Source organism: Salvelinus alpinus, chromosome 21 (assembly GCF_045679555.1).
Source record: "Salvelinus alpinus chromosome 21, SLU_Salpinus.1, whole genome shotgun sequence".
Classification (NCBI taxonomy): domain Eukaryota; kingdom Metazoa; phylum Chordata; class Actinopteri; order Salmoniformes; family Salmonidae; genus Salvelinus; species Salvelinus alpinus.
In genome coordinates, this window is record NC_092106.1 from 47,426,480 (window position 1) to 47,448,130 (window position 21,651).

The following is a 21,651-nucleotide window of genomic DNA, read 5'->3' on the forward strand; positions in this document are numbered from 1 at the left end:
CTAGCTAGCTACAGTACGATGTAGGAGCACACAGACACTCCCATAAGTAGCTAGCTAGCTACAGTACGATGTAGGAGCACACAGACACTTCCATAAGTAGCTAGCTAGCTACAGTACGATGTAGGAGCACACAGACACTTCCATAAGTAGCTAGCTAGCTACAATACGATGTAGGAGCACACAGACACTTCCATAAGTAGCTAGCTAGCTACAGTACGATGTAGGAGCACACAGACACTTCCATAAGTAGCTAGCTAGCTACAGTACGATGTAGGAGCACACAGACACTCCCATAAGTAGCTAGTGAAGGCTGGTCGTCTTGGTGGCTTGCCTCCCTCTACCATTCACTGTGTGGATTCTTCTCCCACGCTGAACCATATCTAGCTACCCATGGAGAAGAGGCTGCTCTTTGCTTCGTACATATCTGATCGCCTGAATACAATGAACCCGGAGGTCTTCAACCAGGGCTACTTGGCCTATTCACAGACTCATGAGCCTGTAGGCTTAGTGGTAAAATGCGCATGACGTGGTACAACAGGGGTACTCAGAGCAGAGCACCATGTACTCGTTGGTACGGTAACCAAAACAAGGTTGAGAACCACTGCAATGCACAATCATCTTTTAACTTACCTCTTACCTAGACTCATCACATGCACCCTGCGGTTGCCCGCTGACACACAGCTCGCTCCGTAACCTCCACTAAGAGGTCTGTAGATTCAACAAGTGTATGTCGGTCTGTGTGTAGCTTCCAAAATATCGATGTAGTTACTTGGCAGACTTCATTATGGGTTTCCATGGCTAATATTATCTCAAAGTGCTTGGGGGGGGAAATTAGCTTTTTAATACGTTTTATACAGCATCTAAATTTGATGTGGTGGAGCGTTATAGCTTGTTGAGAATAAATAAGTCCTGTTGATTTCCCAGGGCTTTACACACTGATTGCATCACCTCTCCACTAAAGCAGTCTGCATGCTGTGAAATGGTGGGAGAGATTTCAGACATTGATAACAGTATGATATTGGAATCAGTGGGTCTCAGAACGTTTGTGGAATGTTGTGCAGGAGTTAAAAATGTTTCTGGAATGTTCCTATTGTATCTCTAGGTTGTGAGGTGATTAAGGCTGTACGACAAGGTGTCCGTCTAGGTCCTGTCTGTTGTCTGATGCACCCAGTCAACCCTCCATCTGTCCTGCCGTCACCTCACCACCTCTCACTGATCTCTCTCTGACTGGGAGCTCTGCTAGCTCATTAGGCCTGTTTCTTCCTCTACATTTCCTCAGTCAGTCACATCAGTCACACTGTTACTAGCTCAGTCAGTCAGTAACACTGTTACTAGCTCAGTCACATCAGTAACACTGTTACTAGCTCAGTCAGTCAGTCAGTTAATGGGCTTGTCCGACATTGCAGCCGACAGTGCAGGCAACTGACAACTGACGAACAAATCACCTAGCATCAAAAATAACTATTAATTTATTATTTGTAGATCAGCCAGTCAATTACAATATACCCATGATACATAGCAGTTTTGATGCTCTTGAACACAGCTGATGATAGCTTTGGGTGCTATTGAACTGTGGAGGCTGCTTGTTTAGTTCCTGTTAAATCTTTAAATCTTCATAGGGATTATACCAACTGATTTAGTTCTATCTGGAGAAAAGAGGTAGATGGCAGCAGAGTGGTCGACGCTGTAGAACCACAGCCAATATCATTTGGTAGCGTTAAAAATATTGGGCAAGACAACTTTCTAGGTGGTTAAGGTGGCATTTTGATGCTTCTCTAACAAAGTGTTAGTTATATCTGACTGGCCCTCCGTGGCCAGACTCACAGTTGACTGAGATTAGGACGTCTCATGTTTACTCTTAGAGGGGGAAAAAAAGGTTTTCATCTAGAATTTAAAAGGGTTCTTGGGTCTACATGGATAACCCTTTGACGAGCCCTGTTTGGTTTCAGGTAGACCACAGAGGGTTCTACATGGAACCAAAAAGGGTTCTCCTATAGGGACACCTGAAGAACCCTTTTGGAACCCTTTCGGAACCCTTTTGGAACCCTTTTGGAACCCTTTCGGAACCCTTTTGGAACCCTTTTGGAACCCTTTTTTCTAAGTGTGTGTAGCTGTGCTATCAGAGACCTGGTAAACAACTCTCAGCAGTTGGTCTGCTCTCCCACGCTTCTACTGTAACAAGTATGTCTCTATTTCTCAACTCTTTAATTGTCTTGTTCTGTGGTTTCTGAAAGCCCTCTATCCAATTAAACCATTGTTCTTGCACAGCAAGGAGTCTGTTAATATTGAAAGGCAGATCAGATTATTTTTGTTTCATCTGAATCGCTCTCTCTCTCTCTCTCACATACTCTTTGATCTGCTCTACTAAATAATAAAAATATGATACACTATTTTATCCTACTTTTGATAACCTCAGTTTTCCTAATTAAAGCATATTTGTATCTTTCTGCCAGCACAATACTGATATCCACTATGACTCTTCATAGCACTGATATCCTCTATGACTCTTCATAGCACTGATATCCTCTATGACTCGCAAAGCACTGATATCCTCTATGACTCTTCATAGCACTAATATCCTCTATCACTCTTCATAGCACTGATATCCTCTGACTCTTCATAGCACTGATATCCTCTATGACTCTTCATAGCACTGATATCCTCTATGACTCGCATAGCACTGATATCCTCTATGACTCGCACAGCACTGATATCCTCTATGACTCTTCATAGCACTGATATCCTCTATGACTCTTCATAGCACTGATATCCTCTATGACTCGCATAGCACTGATATCCTCTATGACTCGCACAGCACTGATATCCTCTATGACTCTTCATAGCACTGATATCCTCTATGACTCTTCATAGCACTGATATCCTCTATGACTCTTCATAGCACTGATATCCTCTATGACTCTTCATAGCACTGATATCCTCTATGACTCTTCATAGCACTGATATCCTCTATGACTCTTCATAGCACTGATATCCTCTATGACTCTTCATAGCACTGATATCCTCTATGACTCGCACAATACTGATATCCTCTATGACTCGCACAATACTGATATCCTCTATGACTCTTCATAGCACTGATATCCTCTATGACTCTTCATAGCACTGATATCCTCTATGACTCTTCATAGCACTGATATCCTCTATGACTCGCACAGCACTGATATCCTCTATGACTCGCACAGCACTGATATCCTCTATGACTCTTCATAGCACTAATATCCTCTATGACTCTTCATAGCACTGATATCCTCTATGACTCTTCATAGCACTGATATCCTCTATGACTCTTCATAGCACTGATATCCTCTATGACTCGCACAGCACTGATATCCTCTATGACTCGCACAGCACTGATATCCTCTATGACTCTTCATAGCACTGATATCCTCTATGACTCGCACTGATATCCTCTATGACTCGCACTGATATCCTCTATGACTCGCACTGATATCCTCTGACTCTTCATAGCACTGATATCCTCTGACTCTTCATAGCACTGATATCCTCTATGACTCTTCATAGCACTGATATCCTCTATGACTCTTCATAGCACTGATATCCTCTGACTCTTCATAGCACTGATATCCTCTATGACTCTTCATAGCACTGATATCCTCTATGACTCTTCATAGCACTGATATCCTCTATGACTCTTCATAGCACTGATATCCTCTATGACTCTTCATAGCACTGATATCCTCTATGACTCGCACAACACTGATATCCTCTGACTTTTCATAGCACTGATATCCTCTATGACTCTTCATAGCACTGATATCCTCTGACTCTTCATAGCACTGATATCCTCTATGACTCTTCATAGCACTGATATCCTCTATGACTCTTCATAGCACTGATATCCTCTATGACTCGCATAGCACTGATATCCTCTATGACTCGCACAGCACTGATATCCTCTATGTCTCTTCATAGCACTGATATCCTCTATGACTCTTCATAGCACTGATATCCTCTATGACTCGCATAGCACTGATATCCTCTATGACTCGCACAGCACTGATATCCTCTATGACTCTTCATAGCACTGATATCCTCTATGACTCTTCATAGCACTGATATCCTCTATGACTCGCACTGATATCCTCTGACTCTTCATAGCACTGATATCCTCTATGACTCTTCATAGCACTGATATCCTCTATGACTCTTCATAGCACTGATATCCTCTTTGACTCTTCATAGCACTGATATCCTCTATGACTCTTCATAGCACTGATATCCTCTATGACTCTTCCCCCATATAATGGCCGGATCAAAGCAGAGTGACTCAACTTTTCATCTGCTTGATTTATTCCTTTTCATGCTGTAGATCTCTCTCTCTTAGTTTTTTCCTCCGTTTGTATGGCTCTCTATCTGGCATGGAGCCTGGACCTGCTGAGGGACATAATAAACAACGTTATCTCCTTTGGGCCTAGGTGTTTGACCAGAGCGGTTACCCTAGAAGAGGAGTGCACCGATGGGGTCATGGTCTACTGGGGCCCCAGGCTTTGCGTGGGCAGTGGGCCTCACTATGGCTGATTGTTGTTTTTGTTGTCCAGTGTCTCTGTGACCTGGATCTCTCCATGTGGAGAGAGAGAAGCAGTGGGCCTGGTTGCTACTGCATGTGGAACCCCAGAGAAGGAGTGCAGCGATGGGGTTCATGGTCTACTGGGGCCCCAGGCTTGCATAGGCCTCAATTGGCCAGGCTGCCTGTGGTTAAGCACAGTGCAGTTAGCAGGGCTGAGATGAGTGAGTAACACCAAGCCAACCCAATAATGTGCTTAGGAACAACATGTTGGTGTTAATATTCAGTCCTCCATGCTCTCTCAGGCACTGCAGGGGTCCAGGGATGGGAAGCTACTCTGGGTACGTCTGCCTCCCAGCCCACACAGAGCAGCCCAGAGTTTTTCTATGTACTCAAAAAATGTTTTTATGAAGAACAGTATAGTGAACATTTCTCCTCTCTTTTCTGAGATCTGAGTCTGCCCTGGTCGGGGCTCTGACACTCAGCAAGACATTTGTAATCTCTCGCTCTGTCTCTCTCTTTCCTTCAGACATAAGTACAGTGCTTTCGGAAAAGTATTCAGACCCCTTGACTTTTTCCACATTTTGTTACGTTACAGCCTTATTCTAAAATTGATTAAATCATTCCCCCCCCCCTCATCAATCAACACACAATACCCCATAATGACAAAGCAAAAACTGGTCTTTAGAATTTTTTGCTAATTAATAAAATAAAAAACACTGAAATATCATATTTACATAAGTATTCAGACCCTATACTCAGTGCTTTGTTGAAGCACCTTTGGCAGCGATTACAGCACCGAGGCTTCTTCTTGGGTATGAAGCTACAAGCTTGGCACACCTGTATTTGGGGAGTTTCTCCCATTCTTCTCTGCAGATACTCTCAGGTTGGATGGGGAGTGTCGCTGCACAGCTATTTACAGGTATCTCCAGATATGTTCGATCAGGTTCAAGTCCAGGCTCTGGCTGGGCCACTCAAAGACATTCAGAGACTTATCCCAAAGCCACTCCTGTGTTGTCTTGGCTGTGTACTTAGGTTCGTTGTCCTGTTGGAAGGTGAACATTCACCCCAGTCTGAGGTCTTGAGCACTCTGGAGCAGGTTTTCATAAAGGATCTCTCTGTACTTTGCTCCGTTCATCTTTCCCTCGATCCTGACTAGTCTCCCAGTCCCTGCTGCAGAAAAACATCCCCAAGATATGATGCTGCCACCACCATGCTTCACCGTTTCCTCCAGACATGACGCTTGGCATTCAGGCCAAAGAGTTCAATCTTGGTTTCATCAGACCAGAGAATCTTGTTTCTGATGGTCTGAGAGTCTTTAGGTGCCTTTTGGCAAACTCCAAGGGGGCTGTCATGTGCCTTTTACAGAGGAGTGGCTTCTATCTGGCCACTCTACCATAAAGGCCTGATTGGTGGAGTGCTGCAGAGATAGATGTTCTTCTGGAAGGTTCTCCCATCTCCACAGAGAAACTCTGGAGCTCTGTCAGAGTTTGTTTGAGTCTCATTGCAAAGGGTCTGAATAATTATGTAAATACGGTTATTCTGTTTTTATTTGTAATGATAATTTCTAAAAACCTGTTTTCGCTTAGTCATTATTGGGTATTGTGATGTCATTATGGGGTATTGTGATGTCATTATGGGGTATTGTAAAGTCATTATGGGGTATTGTGATGTCATTATGGGGTATTGTGAAGTCATTATGGGGTATTGTGTGTAGATTATTATTTTTTAAATCCATTTTAGAATAAGGCTGTAATGTAACAATGTTGAAAAAGTCAAGGGGTCTGAATACTTACAGAACGCACTGTTACCTCTCTCTCTCTCTCAGCATGTCAGGCTAGTTACCTCTCTCTCTCTCAGCATGTCAGGCTAGTTACCTCTCTCTCTCTCAGCATGTCAGGCTAGTTAACTATCTCTTTCTCAGCATGTCAGGCTAGTTACCTCTCTCTCTCTCAGCATGTCAGGCTAGTTACCTCTCTCTCTCTCAGCATGTCAGGCTAGTTACCTCTCTCTCTCTCAGCATGTCAGGCTAGTTACCTCTCTCTCTCTCAGCATGTCAGGCTAGTTACCTCTCTCTCTCTCAGCATGTCAGGCTAGTTAACTCTCTCTCTCTCAGCATGTCAGGCTAGTTACCTCTCTCTCTCTCAGCATGTCAGGCTAGTTACCTCTCTCTCTCTCAGCATGTCAGGCTAGTTACCTCTCTCTCTCTCAGCATGTCAGGCTAGTTACCTCTCTCTCTCTCAGCATGTCAGGCTAGTTACCTCTCTCTCTCTCAGCATGTCAGGCTAGTTACCTCTCTCTCTCTCAGCATGTCAGGCTAGTTAACTCTCTCTCTCTCAGCATGTCAGGCTAGTTACCTCTCTCTCTCTCAGCATGTCAGGCTAGTTACCTCTCTCTCTCTCAGCATGTCAGGCTAGTTACCTCTCTCTCTCTCAGCATGTCAGGCTAGTTACCTCTCTCTCTCTCAGCATGTCAGGCTAGTTAACTCTCTCTCTCTCAGCATGTCAGGCTAGTTACCTCTCTCTCTCTCAGCATGTCAGGCTAGTTACCTCTCTCTCTCTCAGCATGTCAGGCTAGTTACCTCTCTCTCTCAGCATGTCAGGCTAGTTACCTCTCTCTCTCTCAGCATGTCAGGCTAGTTACCTCTCTCTCTCTCAGCATGTCAGGCTAGTTAACTCTCTCTCTCTCTCAGCATGTCAGGCTAGTTACCTCTCTCTCTCTCAGCATGTCAGGCTAGTTACCTCTCTCTCTCTCAGCATGTCAGGCTAGTTACCTCTCTCTCTCTCAGCATGTCAGGCTAGTTAACTCTCTCTCTCTCAGCATGTCAGGCTAGTTAACTCTCTCTCTCTCAGCATGTCAGGCTAGTTACCTCTCTCTCTCTCAGCATGTCAGGCTAGTTACCCCTCTCTCTCTCAGCATGTCAGGCTAGTTACCTCTCTCTCTCTCAGCATGTCAGGCTAGTTACCTCTCTCTCTCTCAGCATGTCAGGCTAGTTACCTCTCTCTCTCTCAGCATGTCAGGCTAGTTACCTCTCTCTCTCTCAGCATGTCAGTCTAGTTAACTCTCTCTCTCTCAGCATGTCAGGCTAGTTAACTCTCTCTCTCTCAGCATGTCAGGCTAGTTACCTCTCTCTCTCTCAGCATGTCAGGCTAGTTAACTCTCTCTCTCTCAGCATTTTAGGCTAGTTACCTCTCTCTCTCTCAGCATGTCAGGCTAGTTAACTCTCTCTCTCTCAGCATGTCAGGCTAGTTAACTCTCTCTCTCTCAGCATGTCAGGCTAGTTACCTCTCTCTCTCTCAGCATGTCAGGCTAGTTAACTCTCTCTCTCTCAGCATGTCAGGCTAGTTACCTCTCTCTCTCTCAGCATGTCAGGCTAGTTAACTCTCTCTCTCTCAGCATGTCAGGCTAGTTAACTCTCTCTCTCTCAGCATGTCAGGCTAGTTAACTCTCTCTCTCTCAGCATGTCAGGCTAGTTAACTCTCTCTCTCAGCATGTCAGGCTAGTTAACTCTCTCTCTCTCAGCATGTCAGGCTAGTTAACTCTCTCTCTCTCAGCATGTCAGGCTAGTTAACTCTCTCTCTCTCAGCATGTCAGGCTAGTTAACTCTCTCTCTCTCAGCATGTCAGGCTAGTTAACTCTCTCTCTCTCAGCATGTCAGGCTAGTTAACTCTCTCTCTCTCAGCATGTCAGGCTAGTTAACTCTCTCTCTCTCAGCATGTCAGGCTAGTTAACTCTCTCTCTCTCAGCATGTCAGGCTAGTTAACTCTCTCTCTCTCAGCATGTCAGGCTAGTTAACTCTCTCTCTCTCAGCATGTCAGGCTAGTTACCTCTCTCTCTCTCAGCATGTCAGGCTAGTTACCTCTCTCTCTCTCAGCATGTCAGGCTAGTTACCTCTCTCTCTCTCAGCATGTCAGGCTAGTTAACTCTCCCTCTCTCAGCATGTCAGGCTAGTTACCTCTCTCTCTCTCAGCATGTCAGGCTAGTTAACTCTCTCTCTCTCAGCATGTCAGGCTAGTTACCTCTCTCTCTCTCAGCATGTCAGGCTAGTTAACTCTCTCTCTCTCAGCATGTCAGGCTAGTTAACTCTCTCTCTCTCAGCATGTCAGGCTAGTTAACTCTCTCTCTCTCAGCATGTCAGGCTAGTTACCTCTCTCTCTCTCAGCATGTCAGGCTAGTTACCTCTCTCTCTCTCAGCATGTCAGGCTAGTTACCTCTCTCTCTCTCAGCATGTCAGGCTAGTTACCTCTCTCTCTCTCTCTCAGCATGTCAGGCTAGTTAACTCTTTGCTCAGCACCAGCCCTGTGTCTGATCAAGGTACTAAGCCTTGTACCTACCTTGTATCATTAACCTTGAACTGGAGAGAAACAACCTCATGGTCATGTTAAAAACAGGCTGCTAGTGTTATCACCAGTATAGTCTACTAGTGTTATCACCAGTATAGTCTGCTAGTGTTATCACCAGTATAGTCTGCTAGTGTTACCACCAGTATAGTCTGCTAGTGTTATCACCAGTATAGTCTGCTAGTGTTATCACCAGTATAGTCTGCTAGTGTTACCACCAGTATAGTCTGCTAGTGTTATCACCAGTATAGTCTGCTAGTGTTATCACCAGTATAGTCTGCTAGGGTTATCACCAGTATAGTCTGCTAGTGTTATCACCAGTATAGTCTGCTAGTGTTATCACCAGTATAGTCTGCTAGTGTTATCACCAGTATAGTCTGCTAGTGTTATCACCAGGCTGCTAGTGTTATCACCAGTATAGTCTGCTAGGGTTATCACCAGTATAGTATGCTAGTGTTATCATCAGTATAGCCTGCTAGTGTTATCACCAGGCTGCTAGTGTTACCACCAGTATAGTCTGCTAGTGTTATCACCAGTATAGTCTGCTAGTGTTATCACCAGTATAGTCTGCTAGTGTTATCACCAGGCTGCTAGTGTTATCACCAGTATAGTCTGCTAGTGTTATCACCAGTATAGTCTGCTAGTGTTATCACCAGTATAGTCTGCTAGTGTTATCACCAGTATAGTCTGCTAGTGTTATCACCAGTATAGTCTGGTAGTGTTATCACCAGTATAGTCTGCTAGGGTTATCACCAGGCTGCTAGGGTTATCGCCAGTATAGTCTGCTAGGGTTATCACCAGTCTGCTAGGGTTATCGCCAGTATAGTCTGCTAGTGTTATCACCAGTATAGTCTGCTAGTGTTATCACCAGTATAGTCTGCTAGTGTTATCACCAGGCTGCTAGTGTTATCACCAGTATAGTCTGCTAGTGTTATCACCAGTCTGCTAGGGTTATCGCCAGTATAGTCTGCTAGTGTTATCACCAGTATAGTCTGCTAGTGTTATCACCAGTATAGTCTGCTAGTGTTATCACCAGTATAGTCTGCTAGTGTTATCACCAGTATAGTCTGCTAGTGTTATCACCAGGCTGCTAGTGTTATCACCAGTATAGTCTGCTAGTGTTATCACCAGTATAGTCTGCTAGTGTTATCACCAGGCTGCTAGTGTTATCACCAGTATAGTCTGCTAGTGTTATCACCAGTATAGTCTGCTAGTGTTATCACCAGTATAGTCTGCTAGTGTTATCACCAGTATAGTCTGCTAGTGTTATCACCAGTATAGTCTGCTAGTGTTATCACCAGGCTGCTAGTGTTATCACCAGTATAGTCTGCTAGTGTTATCACCAGTATAGTCTGCTAGTGTTATCACCAGTATAGTCTGCTAGTGTTATCACCAGTATAGTCTGCTAGTGTTATCACCAGTATAGTCTGCTAGGGTTATCACCAGGCTGCTAGTGTTATCACCAGTATAGTCTGCTAGTGTTATCACCAGTATAGTCTGCTAGTGTTATCACCAGTATAGTCTGCTAGTGTTATCACCAGTATAGTCTGGTAGGGTTATCACCAGGCTGCTAGGGTTATCACCAGTATAGTCTGCTAGGGTTATCACCAGGCTGCTAGGGTTATCGCCAGTATAGTCTGCTAGGGTTATCACCAGGCTGCTAGTGTTATCACCAGTATAGTATGCTAGTGTTATCACCAGTATAGTCTGCTAGTGTTATCACCAGTATAGTCTGCTAGTGTTATCACCAGTATAGTCTGCTAGTGTTATCACCAGGCTGCTAGTGTTACCACCAGTATAGTCTGCTAGTGTTATCACCAGTATAGTCTGCTAGTGTTATCACCAGTATAGTCTGCTAGTGTTATCACCAGTATAGTCTGCTAGTGTTATCACCAGTATAGTCTGCTAGTGTTATCACCAGTATAGTCTGCTAGGGTTATCACCAGTATAGTCTGCTAGGGTTATCACCAGTATAGTCTGCTAGGGTTATCACCAGGCTGCTAGGGTTATCACCAGTATAGTCTGCTAGGGTTATCACCAGTATAGTCTGCTAGGGTTATCGCCAGTATAGTCTGCTAGGGTTATCACCAGGCTGCTAGTGTTATCACCAGTATAGTATGCTAGTGTTATCACCAGTATAGTCTGCTAGTGTTATCACCAGTATAGTCTGCTAGTGTTATCACCAGTATAGCCTGCTAGTGTTATCACCAGGCTGCTAGTGTTACCACCAGTATAGTCTGCTAGTGTTATCACCAGTATAGTCTGCTAGTGTTATCACCAGTATAGTCTGCTAGTGTTATCACCAGTATAGTCTGCTAGTGTTATCACCAGTATAGTCTGCTAGGGTTATCACCAGTATAGTCTGCTAGGGTTATCACCAGGCTGCTAGTGTTATCACCAGTATAGTCTGCTAGTGTTATCACCAGTATAGTCTGCTAGTGTTATCACCAGTATAGTATGCTAGTGTTATCACCAGTATAGCCTGCTAGTGTTATCACCAGTATAGTCTGCTAGTGTTATCACCAGTCTGCTAGTGTTATCACCAGTATAGTCTGCTAGTGTTATCACCAGTATAGTCTGCTAGTGTTATCACCAGTCTGCTAGTGTTATCACCAGTCTGCTAGTGTTATCACCAGTATAGTCTGCTAGTGTTATCACCAGTATAGTCTGCTAGTGTTATCACCAGGCTGCTAGTGTTATCACCAGTATAGTCTGATAACACTAGCAGACTATACTGGTGGTATCACCAGTATGGGCACACAGTTTATCATTCTGGATATATTGTCTGAGTTTGATGCTATTCGGTAATATGTACCAATGACCGTGTGTGTGTGTGTGTGTGTGTGTGTCACCAGGGGAAGGAGACTGAGGAGGAAGAGGAGGTGGCCGTGGGCATGGACAAAGGCTTCATGGATGAATTCTTTGAGCAGGTGAGATACATCCTTTTTTCCCCCCTTCTCTGTTATTCTCTCTCTCTCTCATTACATTGTCTTCTAATTAATAACTTTCCACTCATTGCTCAAAACAGTTCTCCTGACAAGCAGTCTCATCTGCATAGAGATAAGATGACTGCTCCAGTCTCATCTGCATAGAGATAGGATGACTGCTCCAGTCTCATCTGCATAGAGATAAGATGACTGCTCCAGTCTCATCTGCATAGAGATAAGATGACTGCTCCAGTCTCATCTGCACGGATACGACTGCTCCAGTCTCATCTGCATAGAGATACGACTGCTCCAGTCTCATCTGCATAGAGATACGACTGCTCCAGTCTCATCTGCATAGAGATACGACTGCTCCAGTCTCATCTGCATAGAGATACGACTGTTCCAGTCTCATCTGCATAGAGATACGACTGCTCCAGTCTCATCTGCATAGAGATACGACTGTTCCAGTCTCATCTGCATAGAGATACGACTGCTCCAGTCTCATCTGCATAGAGATACGACTGCTCCAGTCTCATCTGCATAGAGATACGACTGCTCCAGTCTCATCTGCATAGAGATACGACTGCTCCAGTCTCATCTGCACGGATACGACTGCTCCAGTCTCTTCTGCATAGAGATACGACTGCTCCAGTCTCATCTGCACGGATATGACTGCTCCAGTCTCATCTGCATAGAGATACGACTGCTCCAGTCTCATCTGCATAGAGATACGACTGCTCCAGTCCCATCTGCACGGATACGACTGCTGCTCTCCTGTTGGTATTTCCTCTGCGTATGAATTCAATAGGCTTTTTAAGCGCGCCGTAATCAATCATATGCTCTATCTCCCCTGCAGTGTGCTTAGATGTGATACATTACGCTCTTAGATGTTGTTCCTCGTGTGGAGTGGATCGTTAAGTATTTCATTTCAAATGGACTGTTATTGATCCCCACACAAAACATTATCCCCCGGGCCTAGCTTTGAAAATGAACACCGTTTTTCCATTTGAATTGTACATATTGGAGGTCAGTGCTCCAAAGGGCCTTTACAAGTCCACGTTGTACATTTTCTATAGGGTTGTGTGTTTGTCCATGCGCTTGTGAGGGTTTTTCCGTATGCCGTTCACTTGAAGAAGGAACCTTTAGTGAGGTTGTCGAGGGCTCTTCTCAGGGGGCCCATTTGACTGTTGCACCAGTTTAGATCTCCACAGAGAGAGGCATACTGGGAGAAAGACACACACACACACACACACACACACACACACACACACACATACACACCCCCCCCCCCCCCCCCCCAGTGGCGGTCGGTGCCTTTTAAGATTAGGAAGGACAATTATTTGGCCTTATTTCTATTACAGCATAGGATGACTGTCATTCATATTCCATTCACCCAGTTCAATGTAACATTGATAGGTTTAGGCTACTACATGATACTAGAATGTTCCCTATACACACCATGAGGTTGTTACAACAGGTCAAGAGACAAAGTGGAGGAATCAGACAGTGACACGTTCAATACCGCCTTGCTCACTCTTTCCTGCATCTAGCTGATCTAGGGTGGAATCATTAGTCCAAAACAGTTGCAAAACGTTCAATTTTGCAACTAAAACGCGAGTTTCTGTTGAACAAATTCATGTAGGTCCCTCCCAGTTTCGTTCCGTTGGCTTCCGTTTAAGAAACGTTTTGAATCTGAAGAATCTGCGGATCAAGAAGTTGCCTCCTGCAAGAACGTCCAAGATGGCGGACTGAACACAGCAGTGTAGATCACCTCAAGATAAAACGTAATATTCAATAACGGTAAGTTAGACTAAATATTAGCACTACACAAACTGGTGGGTAATAACCTTCAATATGGATAGCAACACAAAACAAATCATAAGACTCGAGAAATGTATCGACAAATATTACAAAAACAAGCAACAGCCAAACATGACGGAGAGTAAGACAGGAGAACCAATCTCAACATGACAGAGAGTAAGACAGGAGAACCAATCTCATCATGACGGAGAGTAAGACAGGGGAACCAATCTCATCATGACGGAGAGTAAGACAGGGGAACCAGTCTCAACATGACAGAGAGTAAGACAGGGGAACCAGTCTCAACATGACGGAGAGTAAGACAGGGGAACCAGTCTCAACATGACAGAGAGTAAGACAGGGGAACCAATCTCAACATGACAGAGAGTAAGACAGGGGAACCAGTCTCAACATGACGGAGAGTAAGACAGGGGAACCAGTCTCAACATGACAGAGAGTAAGACAGGGGAACCAGTCTCAACATGACAGAGAGTAAGACAGGGGAACCAATCTCAACATGACGGAGAGTAAGACAGGGGAACCAGTCTCAACATGACAGAGAGTAAGACAGGGGAACCAGTCTCAACATGACAGAGAGTAAGACAGGGGAACCAATCTCAACATGACGGAGAGTAAGACAGGGGAACCAGTCTCAACATGACAGAGAGTAAGACAGGGGAACCAGTCTCAACATGACAGAGAGTAAGACAGGGGAACCAGTCTCAACATGACGGAGAGTAAGACAGGGGAACCAGTCTCAACATGACAGAGAGTAAGACAGGGGAACCAGTCTCAACATGACAGAGAGTAAGACAGGGGAACCAATCTCAACATGACAGAGAGTAAGACAGGGGAACCAGTCTCAACATGACGGAGAGTAAGACAGGGGAACCAGTCTCAACATGACGGAGAGTAAGACAGGGGAACCAATCTCAACATGACGGAGAGTAAGACAGGGGATCCAATCTCAACATGACGGAGAGTAAGACAGGGGAACCAATCTCAACATGACAGAGAGTAAGACAGGGGATCCAATCTCAACATGACGGAGAGTAAGACAGGGGAACCAATCTCAACATGACAACGTGACTCTTCTCCAGACACAGACGATTTAATCTTTTCACCAGCGGGAATGGTAAAGTCAAAACCCATCTGTTAAAATCAATAAATGAGAAACTGGGCCTACTTGAACTAGTCAGTGAGGATATAATGGAGTTGAATGAGATGAGTGACGAAAAAGCTGTGACATTGGAGAAAGAGACAAGCATAAAGGAACAGTCAATAAGATTGAAACCGAAGTTAACAAACTTAAAAATGAGAACATCATTCTGAGAGAAGCCTTACTGGACATACAGACTAGATCCATGAGATGGAATCTGCTACTTACAGGTATCCAAGAAAAAGAAGGAGAAGTTCCTGAATCTGTAGTTAGAGAGTTCCTCCTTACAGCGCTTCAGATCCCACACGAAGCTATCGACAAAATCCAACTCGAACGTGTACACGGACAGAGAGGGCAGAGGTATGAACGCCCAATCGTTGCCTTCTTTAAAGATAAAATAATGGTTAATAGCCTGGGTAAAAGACCTGCGGGCATGAAAATAGGCATGAATGATCAGTTCCCGAAGGAAATTACAGAACGCCGCAAAGTTCTATATCCAATCTTCAAGGAAAATAGATTGAAAGGGAAACGCGTAGCTCTCGTAGTCAAACTATATTGACACCCAAATGTTCAGAGACACAAAGACTACTCCATGGCTATTCTAAATATTACAAAGTTCTCATAGAGGAGGCAAATGATGAAACACAATACTAGCCATGGTATGGATTGTAATAAGATAGAAAGCTCTCTATATATTATTATCTTCAAATATAACTAATTGGAACACAAAAGCACTAATTCAACATGGCAGAGATGAAAACACAGCAGACAGAAGGCGCAGTATGTGGGTATGTGTGGATGTATTGAGATGGATGGTGTGTTTTCTGGTGTTTGGGAAAGTGTGGCGTTAAGTGAGTGAGAAAGGAAACGGTTGCATATCCCAGAACCAATGTATGTCTGTGAGCAGGGGTTGTGAGAGAGCTTTCAATGTTGTGCAGATGAGGGTTATACATTTTATAAAGAATTATACATCTTATTTATTTATTGTCCTATCATGGTGGAACTGCATTGTTAAATAAATTATACATCTAATTTTTCCGGAAATTTTTCATGGGAAGTTAAGCACGGGAATTTGGGGAATTTTGCTTAAATTCATCAAACAAGTTAGTTTATAACAGTGAACCTTTTTTTGTGGGATACACAAGGCAATTCTAGGTCTTGTGGCATATTTTGACTAAACTATCCCCAATTCAATGGCATTTCAACCCTCTGCATGCACAATGCATTCTTCCATCACATGTACAGCTGATTCTCAAGATCTTGCACACGAATGAGATGCTATTGAGCCCACACTACTACACTGTCTGAGCCAAGGACTACATGCTTTCTGGTCAGTTTTGATTACAATACTGGCTGTGGTAAATATATTTCATATGACACATGTTTTTTTTTGTTAACTAGTAAATGGTAGCCTACAACAAAGTGTGTTTAAATCATTTCTAACTTGTTAACAATTTCTGCTAGTTAGTTTTTGCTACCATGTGGGTTTTAGCTTGCTTGAGCCTGCTAACCGAGGAGTGTTAATTCACCTGTTTCCATACATGTTTCATTTTAAAACATTTATCTTACAAAGGAGTTGTTTAATCTAACTGCTTAATTATTTATTTGTACATGGAATTGTATTTATTTTTTTACTCATTTTTTCCTAATCTTAACAGGAAATGGGCACTATCTGATGTGTAGAGACATTTCACTGCAGCTAATGTAGAAGGAAAAGCTGTGTACATTTGCAAATACTGTGCCAAATCCTGCAAAGAATGCAACAAAGATGCAGAATCATCTGGCCAAGTGCATAAAGTTCCCTCAGTGCTCACAACAAGCAACCTCTGGCAAAAGTCCCTCTACTTCTATTCGAGGTGAAAATGATGAATCAGACACCTTACCGATAGCAACAGTTCACGGTCCTCCTTGAATCAGAAGTTTTTTTTGACTCAGTGGAGGATTGTAAGTCAGAAATGCTGATGAATGTCTTGCTCGAGCTGCGTATGCAACTGGTTCACCTCTGATGCTCACAGGCAATGTGTATTGGAAGAGATTTCTGAATGTTCTTCGCCCAGCATACACCCCTCCAACCAGACATGCTTTATCTACTCATTTACTGGATGCAGAGTTCAACAGAGTTCGAATGAATGTCAAGCAAATCATAGAGAAAGCAGACTGTATTGCAATCATCTCTGATGGGTGGTCGAATGTTCGGGGGCAAGGAATAATTAACTACATCATCGCCACCCCTCAACCAGTATTCTACAAGAGCACAGACACAAGGGACAACAGACACACCGGTCTCTACATTGCAGATGAGCTGAAGGCAGTCATCAATGATCTTGGACCACAGAAGGTATTTGCACTGGTGACAGACAATGCTGCGAACATGAAGGCTGCTTGGTCTAAAGTGGAGGAGTCCTACCCTCACATCACACCCATTGGCTGTGCTGCTCATGCATTGAATCTGCTCCTCAAGGACATCATGGCACTGAAAACAATGGACACACTCTACAAGAGAGCCAAGGAAATGGTTAGATATGTGAATGGTCATCACATCATAACAGCAATCTACCTCACCAAGCAAACTGAGAAGAATAAGAGCACCACATTGAAGCTGCCCAGCAACACCCGTTGGGGTGGTGTTGTCATCATGTTTGACAGTCTCCCGGAGGGGAAGGAGTCTCTCCAAGAAATGGCCATATCACAGTCTGCCGATATGGACAGCCCCATCAAGAGGATCCTCCTGGATGATGTATTTTGGGAGAGAGTGGTATGCAGCCTGAAAATCCTGAAACCTATAGCAGTAGCCATTGCACGGATTGAGGGAGACTATGCCATCCTGTCTGATGTTCAGACTCTGTTGCAGATGTAAGAGAAGAAATCCGTACTGCCCTGCCCTCTTCACTGTTGCTCCAAGCAGAGGAAACTGCAGTTCTGAAATACATCAAAAAGCGTGAAGACTTCCAAGCAAGGGCTTTGGGATGGAGATGCAATATGGCAGTCGTGCCAACATATCTCATCAGCCACCTGGTGGAAGGGACTTTGTGGATCTGAGGCTCTTTCCCCTGTTGCCTCCATCATCCTCCAAATCCCACCAACATCAGCCGCCTCAGAGCGCAACTGGTCCTTGTTTGGGAACACACAGACCAAAGCACGCAACAGGCTGACCAATACAAGGGTTGAAAAATTGGTGGCCATCCGGGCAAATTTGAGGCTTTTCGAGCCTGACAACGAGCCATCCTCAACACGGTTGGAAAGTGACAGTGAAGATGAGGCCTCAGAGTCTGATGTTCAAGAGGTGGACGTTGAGGAGATCCAGGGAGAAGACATGGAAGCCTGAGAGGAAGACAACCAAAGCTTTAGTTTCTAGACTATCATTTTACAGATGTATGTTGAAAACGTTTTTGGGAGAAGCGAATCATTCAATATTCCTTTTATTTTGTTGTTCAGTGAAATCAACCCATGTGAAGAGTCAACTGATTGAATTAAAATTTAATTTGTAACGAAATCGTTTTTTAAATTTCTAATTTTTAATCATTTGCAATTATGTCTACTTATGATAAGGTAAAAGGTTTATGTTTCTGTCTCCATATGATATGGTAAATATATCCAATGCAAAAAAACATCTTTATTTAAATGGTATTAATATTCATTTGCATATATTTCCGTTAATTCCCATTTATATTCGAGTTAATTCCCATATATTCCCGTTAATTCCCACGGAGGGTTTCCACCTCTGAATATTCCCCAAAATGTGCAACCCTAGTCCTATATTGATGGAACGGTCCACAACCCTATACCCTAGACACCCACCTGAACGACCCAGATACTAATGAGAAGTCCCTATCTATTTTATGGGCCTGCTGTAAGCGGCCTGTGTGCAGCCAAAATGCGGTCAGAGACCTTCTAGAGCAGTACAGCTCCCTCAAGATTCTGAGCCTGCCTGGCAGGGTTGGTCCTGCAGAGCCAGAACCCCCTGATGGGAGAGCATAATATACAAGGAAATTCTCAACGCTGCTAATGGGAACCTTGAAGACCTTGTACCTAGCCGGTGGGGATTCCGGTGGGGTGCCCCCCACCCAGGCAGTGGCAGTGCTGGCAACACTGGCTGCAGTAACCCATGGGGAGGGGGGTGGGGTGCCCCCCACCCAGGCAGTGGCAGTGCTGGCAACACTAGCTGCAGTAACTCATGGGGAGGGGGGGTCACACTCAGACAATCAGAGAGGGGGAAAACTATTGTGGCCCTTGTGGCACAAAATAATCAAAGGTCTGACTGCACAGAGATGCTTGGGAATATGGTGCGGCAGGACCACGGGGGACCGGGGGACCACGTGTGGGTGTTTCAGGGGAAGAGGGTGGATCTGATCTCCATCACCTAGGACGTGACAATGGTTAATCAAACCTCCCCATTTCTGCCCATTTCTTTGCTCCGTTTTGCAGGCTTTCTCATACAGCTGCAACTGTATATGCATTTGTAAATCAAGGCCTTTCTTGAGTTGGGCTCTGGGATGGTGCAACTGTTGAGAATCTGAGTCTATGGTTGTTGTGGGGGATAGGGCGTGTGTGTGTGTGTGTGTGTGTGTGTGTGTGTGTGTGTGTGTGTGTGTGTGTGTGTGTGTGTGTGTGTGTGTGTGTGTGTGTGTGTGTGTGTGTGTGTGTGTGTGTGTGTGTGTGTGTGTGTGTGTGTGTGTGTGTGTGTGTGTGTGTGTGTGTGTGTGTGTGTGTGTGTCTCCCACAACTGTTGCGAGGGAGTAAAAGATATTAGGACAATGTAGGATAAATCACAATAATTGTTTGCAAAAAAATAATTGCTTACCATAATGTAATTTTGGTAATGGCGAGACTGATGAGATGTAAAAATCCTTTGCATAAACTGCCTAGATTACTGCAAATATTAAGAGCTAATTATGGAAAATAAGATAAAAATTGTTAATAGCTATATATAATACAAATGGAGGTGAGGGCGATGGAAATGCATTTGGCTGTTGATCTACCTCTGTTCTGTGGGTGGCACTGTGTGCTCTTTTCCAAGGATGGGTCCCGGTCTCTCCGGGGCCATGGGATCCGGGGGGGTCGGGGGTGGTCTGCCGGTCATTGGGATGACAACCCAACTCGGGATGAGGAGGGGTTTTAGCGGGTGGAATAGTGGGGACCAATTGGAGGTTTACATAGTAGCAATGCAAATATCATGCTACAGCTATATAGACACAAAATCATCATGTCACTTTTTAATGGTACGTTTTGTGGCAGACCAGGGGGTCTGACAGTATGATTACACGGACAGAGTATGATTAGCTTAGTTTTAAAGGTGTTTATTAAAATAATTGTCCAAAAGGAAATAGGTCTCCGCCAAGAGACTCCGGGACACCGTCTTCTGGGCTTCGGGTCTTGCTGTATCCTGTGGGGATCAAAAACGGAACTCTCTCCTGTTACCTCTGGTACCGTCCCCAACTATACGAGAGTCCTTTCCTCCCCCAGCCTCTTCCCTGTGTGCTGCCCTTCTGGCAGCTTTATGGGACTTGTACAGCTGGTGAGCAATCAGCCCTTGATTACTCACCAATCAGTCCCAATTAGTCCTGGCCGGAGAGCCCGTCGAGACCTTGCACGTCCAGCAGATAGAGCCATCATACTCCGTCTGTCTACAGGCCTCGACGAGTCTCCCCCTGGTGGCTGACCTGCTGTACGCCCCCCCCACCCCTTTAGCTCTGTCAGGGAGGAGACTGTCATCAGTGCGACGTATGTCTCCCTTCTCGATAGGGCATCCACGTTTCCATGCTTCGCCCCTGACCTGTGAACAACAGAAAAAGAGAAGCGTTGAAGGGACAAGAACCACCTGGCCATCCAGACCAGGGGAGCATGGTCCATGACCAGGATGGGTACCTAACAGGTAATACTTGAGTGTCTATCACCCACTTCACTGCTAGTCACTCTTTCTCAACAAATTAGTTCTTTTTTTCTCTCTGTATCAGCTTTCGGCTGATGTACATGATGAGGTGCTCTTTCCCCTTTGTGTATCTGGGACAGAACGGCCCCAGTCCCGTATCACATGCATCCGTCTGGACCAACATCGGCACCTGGAAATCGGGCGTTACGAGAATCGCATGGGAGCACAGCGCTTCCTTCAGGCGGTTGAACGCCGCTTCTGTCTCGTTTGTCCATTTCACTGTTTTCGGGAGGCGGGCCCTGGTTAGATCGGTGAGGGGGGGAAGCTACAGCCGCAAAGTTGGGGATAAACCGGCTATAGTATCCTGCCAGTCCCAGGAAGGACTTGACCTGGGTCTTGGTGCGTGGAACGGGCCAGTCACGTGTCGCGTCAACCTTCCTCTCCTGGGACTTGACGTTCCCCCGTCCGATCAAATACCCCAGGTACTCCACCTCCTCGAACACTAGTTTGCATTTTTTGGGGTTCGCGGTCAACCTGGCTTGTCTGAGCGCGTCCAGCACCGCCTGGAGGCGCGTCAGGTGCTCTTCCCAACCTTGGCTGTGGATGATGATGATATCATCCAAATATGCCGCTGCGTACTGCTGGTGTGGTCGAAGTACTTTGTTCATCAGTCGCTGGAATGTGGGCGGGGCTCCATGGAGACCGAACGGGAGCACCCGGTACTGATATAATCCGTCTGGTGTCGAAAACGTCGTCTTCTCCCGGGAGGAGGCTGCCAACGGTACCTGTCAATATTGTTTGGTCAGGTCGAGGGTGCTGGCCTTTTACCGGGCCTTTCCCCAATCGGTAGATGAGCTCGTCCACCCTCGGCATGGGGTAGGTGTCGAACAAGCTTATGTCGTTCACACCCCGGAAATCATTACAGAAGCGCAGGCTACCGTCCGGTTTGGGCACCAACACGAGGGGGCTGCACCATGCACTGTGAGACTCTTCAACGACCCCCAACCTCA

At 45.0% G+C, this 21,651-nt stretch overlaps 1 protein-coding gene across 2 annotated transcripts in view; it reads left to right on the forward strand.

Moving 5' to 3' along the window:
* LOC139548399 (syntaxin-1A-like) overlaps positions 1 to 21,651 on the forward strand; it is a 188,009-nt gene that overhangs the window by 57,038 nt on the left and 109,320 nt on the right. For both annotated transcript variants that reach the window (XM_071358073.1, XM_071358071.1), the window contains exon 2: positions 11,742 to 11,816. In XM_071358073.1, coding sequence (XP_071214174.1) covers positions 11,742 to 11,816 — 75 coding nt within the window. The remainder of the gene's footprint in view (positions 1 to 11,741; positions 11,817 to 21,651) is intronic.